Source organism: Ipomoea triloba, chromosome 10 (assembly GCF_003576645.1).
Source record: "Ipomoea triloba cultivar NCNSP0323 chromosome 10, ASM357664v1".
In the NCBI taxonomy this organism is placed as follows: domain Eukaryota; kingdom Viridiplantae; phylum Streptophyta; class Magnoliopsida; order Solanales; family Convolvulaceae; genus Ipomoea; species Ipomoea triloba.
This window is the reverse complement of record NC_044925.1, coordinates 14,367,681-14,374,411: the sequence shown is the minus strand read 5'-3', so window position 1 is coordinate 14,374,411 and position 6,731 is coordinate 14,367,681. Positions and strand designations below refer to the sequence as shown.

At 43.9% G+C, this 6,731-nt stretch overlaps 1 protein-coding gene across 1 annotated transcript; it reads right to left on the bottom strand.

Moving 5' to 3' along the window:
• Positions 1-1,098: 1,098 nt before the first annotated feature.
• LOC116033175 lies at positions 1,099-2,343 on the bottom strand. Its single transcript, XM_031275935.1, has one exon. The coding sequence runs from the start codon at positions 2,341-2,343 to the stop codon at positions 1,099-1,101; it is 1,245 nt and encodes a 414-aa protein (XP_031131795.1).
• Positions 2,344-6,731: the final 4,388 nt, after the last annotated feature.

Sequence of the window (6,731 nt, the reverse complement as noted above, 5' to 3'; positions counted from 1 at the left end):
CGGGAAACAATCAAGTGAACTCAGTCACAACTCGACCGGTTAAAATCGTGCAGGTAGGGCCGGGATAACTCACCGGGCAGAACCTCAAACGAAAGAGCCGGGAAACAATCAAGTGGACTTAGTCACAACTCGACCGGTCAAAAATCGTGCAGGTAGATCCGGGATAACCCACCGGGTAAAACCTCAAACGATAGAGCCGGGAAAAACGCTTGCTCCAACTTCGGCCGACCGGCCTTTCGCACAATCAAGTGAACTTAGTCACAACTCGACTGGTCAAAAATCGTGCAGGTAGATCCGGGATAACTCACCGGGCAAAACCTCAAACGATAGAGCCGGGAAAAACGGTTGCTCCAACTTTGGCCGACCAGCCTTTCTCTCTCTCTCTCTCTTTTTTTTTTTTTTTTTTTGGAGCGACGTAAAGCAAATCTGACCGGGGTCGGTGAATATTACAATGATATTAGCTGGAAAATTTTCATTTAACCATCCGAGTACAAGTATCATGCTAGTCACCCTACACTACTTGTAGAATTGTATGAGGTGTTCGGAATTCCACACTCGGTCAATCAGCCTACCGGAGAGAGTTTCTAATTTGTAGGTGCCAAGTTGGACTACTGCTGCGACTTTGTAGGGGCCTTCCCATTTCTTAGCAAATTTTCCTTGTTCGGTTGGTTTACTAGCTTCTCTCCGTCGGAGCACCAAGTCGCCGACTTTAAAGTAACATGGTTTCACCTGTCCGTCATGGTAAGTTTTGGCGGCCTTCTGGTACTCAATCATTCTTCGTGCCGCCATGTCCCTTTTCTCATCGATGAAGTTAAGCTCTGCACCTTGCAACTCTTCGTTTTCCTCCGGTTGGTAATTCCTTTCCCGAGCGGTAGGGAGCCACGCTTCAATCGGCACCCTTACTTCGAATCCGTAGGCCAGCGAGAAAGGTATTTCGTTGGTCCCCCGTCGTGGAGTAGTTCGGTAGGTCCAAAGAACATATGGGAGCTCTTCTACCCAGCCTCGACCCGCACTTTGTAATTTCTTCTTCAGTCCGTCGAGGATCGTTCGGTTGGTGTTCTCCACTTGTCCGTTAGCTTGTGGGTATGTTACGGCCGCTCAGGTGTGCCTGATGCCTAGTTTGGCCACGAAGCATTTGAACTGCTGACTATCAGTGATTAGGTAGACTGGAACCCCGAACCGAGTGATTACATTTTCCCAGAGAAACTTTTGGCACTGCTGCGAAGTGATGGTTGCTAGTGCTTCTGCTTCTACCCACTTGTTGAAATAATCAATGGCCACGATCACATATTTCTTCCGACCGGCTGCCATTGGGAATGCTCCGATCAAGTCAACTCCCCATCTTGCAAAGGGTATTACCTCGTTGATCGGTTGGTAATATGTGGCTGGTCGACCGGGCAATTGGTGAAATTCTTGACAAGTAGCGCATCGCCGAACGTACTGTTCGCAATCCAAGTTGATTGAGGGCCAATAGTATCCTAGCAGGATGATTTTTTGCGCCAGCGTCCTTGGTCCTTGGTGAGCCGGACAAATGCCTTCATGAACTTCCTCAATCACAATCTTGGCTTCATCGTTGGTCAGGCACCTCAAGAGCGGTCCGCCATACGACCGCTTGTACAGTTTCCCATCGATCAATTGGAAGCGTGGTGCTCTCAGTCTGACCTTCTTCGCCCTGGTGGTGTCATCTGGTAAGGTGCCATTAGCAATGTAATTTTTCAGATCGTACATCCAATCTGGCTCGCTTATCTCGACCGGTCGGACCTCAATAACATCAATGCTCGGCGATCCGATCTCTTCAATTCGTGCAATCTTAGACACATAGTCAGGGGCCTCCTGTGTCAATTTGGACAACATATCAGCGTCTGTGTTCTCCGTTCTGGGCACTTCGATCAACTCATACTTGTTGAACTGTTGTAACAATTCCAGGGCAACGTCCTTGTATTGTATCATGCGTTCCTCCTTTGCTTCGATCGTTCCAGACAGCTGACCGATCACCAACCGGGAATCCGATCGTAACCTCAACCGGTGGGCCTTCATCTGTTTGGCCAACCGTACTCCGCCTAAAAGTGCTTCGTACTCTGCTTCGTTGTTGGTGGGTAGGAATTTAAAGATGAAAGCTTGATAAATTTTGAAATCTTCAGGAGATGTGAGTACGATTCCTCCTCCGCATCCTTTCTTGCTGGACGAACCGTCAGTAGAAGCTTCCCACCATGGTTCCTCTAGAGCGGTCGGGCGGTCGGGCTCCGGGTCCCACACGGTGCACTCAACAATGAAGTCCGCCAACGCATGGGCTTTGATGGTAGGGCGCGGCTTATACTCAATCGCAAACTGGGTAAGCATCATGGCCCATTTAATCAGCCGCCCCGACGACGTTGGATTTCTGAGAGAGCGATCGTAGGTCAGCCGGTCGGTCTACCGTAGGGGGACCGGGCGGTCTACCGTAGGGGGACCGGGCGGTTCGAGGCTGAGTAATATCCCGAGTGGTAAGTAGTTACGAGCGGGTTGCTTAGAATAGCGCAGGCTGCTATTGTAGGGTGGTCAGGTTGCGATTACAGAGCGGGAATTACAAGCGAACGGTTACACGGGGTGTAGACCGTGATATAGATTGATGTTGTAGGGTTAGATTACAAGTCGTAAGTAGTAGTAGTTACAATCAGATGGAGATGAGAAGTGAGGGGGAGACCCTCCTGTTGTAGGGTTATATTTACAAGTCGGTCTACGCATTTAATGCACCAGCTGCAAGTGGCTTGACGTGGCGTCTTCTTGTTGGCTTGGTCAGGCGGTCACTCTGCAGGCTACGCGTAGGTTGACTGGTCGAGGTTGCAGAGCAGCAAGTTGTCAATCGCCGGCCTGCAGGCTCAAGTTGGACTGCTTTACTTGTCGTGTAAGATAAGATTTCGACTTGCAGGTTGCGTCACTTTGTTGACCGACCGGTCATCCTTTGGTAGACCGGTCGGGTGTGTTTCTGTCGGGGCGACTCCAAGGGTGATCCGAGAGCATTTTGTCACGAGGCCTATTGGTACAAGCTGATACACATGATTTTATACCTTTATTTGCCTCACGAATCAAGAGTTTTTGTTGCTTAATTTCTTTATCTTGATACATTTAAGGCTCGTTTGTGTGTTATATTTGATCATGTCTAGTTTATTCACAAATGAGGAGCAAAGGAAGGATTTTCAGTCATCTTGCACCAGTTTTGAGACATAAGGAATTCACCCCGGGCCGGAAAGGAGCAACAGAACACAAAAGGAGTCAGAAGAGGACTAGAGGGCCGCATCACGACCTGCCTCACGGCCGTGATGCCGGCCGTGATCCCCACTACGGACAAGCAGTCGGCCACGCCGCATCACGACCACGATCCCGGCCGTGATGGCGGCCGTGACCCGGCTGCCGTCCAGTATTTAAGTCACGTTTATGATATTTTACAGGATTCCGAACCCTAGTTTTAGATTAGTGCAGTTTTTCCCTTGTTTAGAGTTTTCCATAGCATAGAATACAGCAGATTTACATCATTGAATTCAGTTTGAAGCTTGGCACCATTGTTCGGATCAGATTTACTTTGAAGAATTGTTAGTAAAGTTTACCTTTTTATTCTTTAATATTGCAGCCATGTCTTCCATCTTTAATTCTTGCTTTGCTGTGTTTACTCCCATCATGAGGGAGTAATTCGTTTATGGGTTTGGATTAGGGGTCCATTGTTAATCTTGATGTTCGATTTATGTTTAATTGCATAAAGGGATTGAATCTTTTACCTAGGGTTTATGTTGATTTGGATTTTCTTTGCACTAGTTATTGGTTTGTGGCCACAATTAATTGCTAGTCTAGGAGAGGGATTCATTACAACGACAGTTGGATGGAGACCTCGAGCCTTACCAATTTCAACCTAATTTTCCTGCTATGAAAGTAGAGGTAATTTTGGGGGCTTACAATGCTTAGGTGCTTAAGGTTATGATTGATGCATCACGACAGTGGGGCAATCTTAGCCTAATTCTCTTATTGATTACGAAAGTAGCAGAGTAGAATTCTTTTGTGCATTGCCCATATATCCCTTGGTTAATTATTCTTTCCCTAATCATGAGTTTGTTAGAACATCAAGGTTACAATCCCCCTAATCTGGCCCATACCTTTATCATACAGTTTACACCTTAATCAATTGCTTTCTTTTACACCATTCAGTCTTTGTTGCTTGGAATATATTAATTCATATACTCTAGTGCCTGGTAATTCACACAATTACGTGTCATAGCCCCAATCCTCAGCGGAACGACATTACACCCTTTTTACACTCATCATTTGTGCTCATCACAAGTAGATCGGTTGATCACAAGTGATTTATTCCAGTCGGGTTGATGACTATGACTGACCGGTCGGGTGACTTCTTGACGGACCAGCTACACGGATCAGTCTTTTGTGCGTATTTACCCATCAGCGCGTTTTGTTCCTTTTAGGACTATAAGTGTACTTGGTGGCCTAGTTCAGTATTGTACAGAGACATGTGTGCGTTCAATAGAGGATTCACCACCTTGAGGTAACAAGGATGTTCTAGTCTATTCAATAATCATACAAAGAGAATCTCTGGCCAGAGTATAATGAAGTTGGACTTTAAGTTAAGAATATTGAATAGACATATTGACCAGGTTTATGGGTTTGACCATGTTTGACAATGACCTTTACCTGGTTCGGAACAAGTGTTGTGTGGAAGGAATGTTGCATGATATTTGTAACGAAAAGGTGCATTATAATATATATTTAATTATATTCATTGTTAACTAGGTAGTCATGACATACTGCTAGGTGTCACTCATGACTTATGAGTTATTTACTAATGAGTTATTTAATAATGAGTTATTAAATATTACTCGTTGCAAGTTTGACTATGAACCTAGAAAGTCACACCTTAATGGTTCGTGGTAATGCTTAGAACTTTAAAAGAAATTGATAAAGAGTTATCGATATTGAATTAATACATTAATAATTGATTAATGGATTAATTCAATATTGGGTAGTTTTGGGCTTTTAAAGGTTAGCACATTTGGGCCCAAACCAGGCTATATATATAGCCTTGCCCTATTTCTTAAAAGAGAGAAGAAAAACAGAGATTATGTCAGGAAAATAGTTTTCACATAGAAATCTCTGGGAGTTCTCACGTGCCCGACCGGTGGACGGACTAGAGGCCGGACGATTGGACGTTTTTGATTCTCTGCCAAAGCATGCTTCAAGGGTAAACCTTTCTAACTCCCTCGTTTACATAGAATCATAGAAAATGCGATTTGATGTTTCCGCTGCGCTTGTATGATTTTCTAACAGTGTGCACGGTTGAGTTTATTGTGAGCACTGAGGAAGCAGTTTTGCTTAGGGGTGAGGTGTCAAAAGATATGTGAATGTGATAAAACTGAAAGTCAATGACTCCCCGAGTGTCGGTCTCGAAGGAAGGACGTGGAGGTGTGTCAAGTGTTTGTGCGTTTAAGTGATTGAGTCATGTAATAGATTCGAGTGTGGTGAATGATGATGCAAGAGTGAAAAGGTTCATAAAGGTTGTGTGTGAATGAGAGTAAAATAAATATGAGTAAATGTATGTAAGGAGGTAAGGGATTGGATAGTGTTCATCTATGTTGCATCCTAGTGTGTCTAAGGTGATGGATAAACAAAGCAAAGATGTTGGCTATTCAGGAGTGTGTCTTCTTAGTCCTCTTCCACATCTGTGTACTAAGGCTTCTTGGACTTAGAAGTGCCTTTAAGCAACCAAAGTCCTAAGAGACATTTTATCAAACACTTTAGCTACACACTTTCCTACTATTCTTAAGAAGTCCATAGGATATATGATTGTTACAAAGCTTTCAATCCTAACTCTAATCAAAGACATGAAAGAGTCAAGAGCTCAATCTCTCATCTAGATTGGCCAAATCCAAACAAGATATCATCAAAACAACAATCAATAGACAAGAATAGATATTCCAACAATCCAAACATTTAAATCTAAAATGAGAGATAAGATCATCACACTAGCAACATATCTTCACACAATCCAAATCCCTAGATTAAAGTAGCCACTCATGATAAAGAATTCAAGACAATAGCTAATTCAATCCAAGAACAAAGTAGTACAATAGATTAAGATATAATAGAGATCACATAGATTTGAAGTGTTCCATCAATCCAAGCTTGTTGTCTTGCAACAAGGAGAATTATCTAAGCTAAACTATTCTAGGAAATGGAAATATTGCAAGAAGGAGGAACTCTCCTCCAAAAATGGAAAAGGAAGTTCTCCAAAATGGAAAAAGGGGCTCCCTTCTAAAATTCTATCAAGGAGGTTTAAATAGTCTCCGAAATTTCGCCCTAGGAAGAATCTCACGCAATGTCCAGTCCACGTCCTCCCACACGCGTGTGGTCGTGCGTGGTTGGCTACTGGAAAGTTGCCACGCGCACCACCACGCGTGTGGGCATCATTTTGGGTTCTTCGGGGCTCCAGACTTGCTTGGTTCGTTCCTTAAGCTCGGTCCTCGTTCCCAGGTAGCTTTGTGTGCGGTTAGTGAATTTAAAGCACATTTGATCACAAATTTATCATGTAAGGATACTAAAAACATTACAAAACACCCTAGTTTGCACTCAAATAATGGGTATCTTGGGAGCTTATCATGCACATTGTTGGGGAGTTGTGTGCCTGATAGTGTGTAGGGAAAAATTAATTATAGTATTTTTTTATCTGTTAGGACCATGTGGGTTTGATTGTA

Coding starts and splice junctions, on each gene's coding strand:
- LOC116033175 (XM_031275935.1), bottom strand. CDS start 2,343: ATGATGCTTACCCAGTTTGCGATTGAGTATAAGCCGCGCCCTACCATC.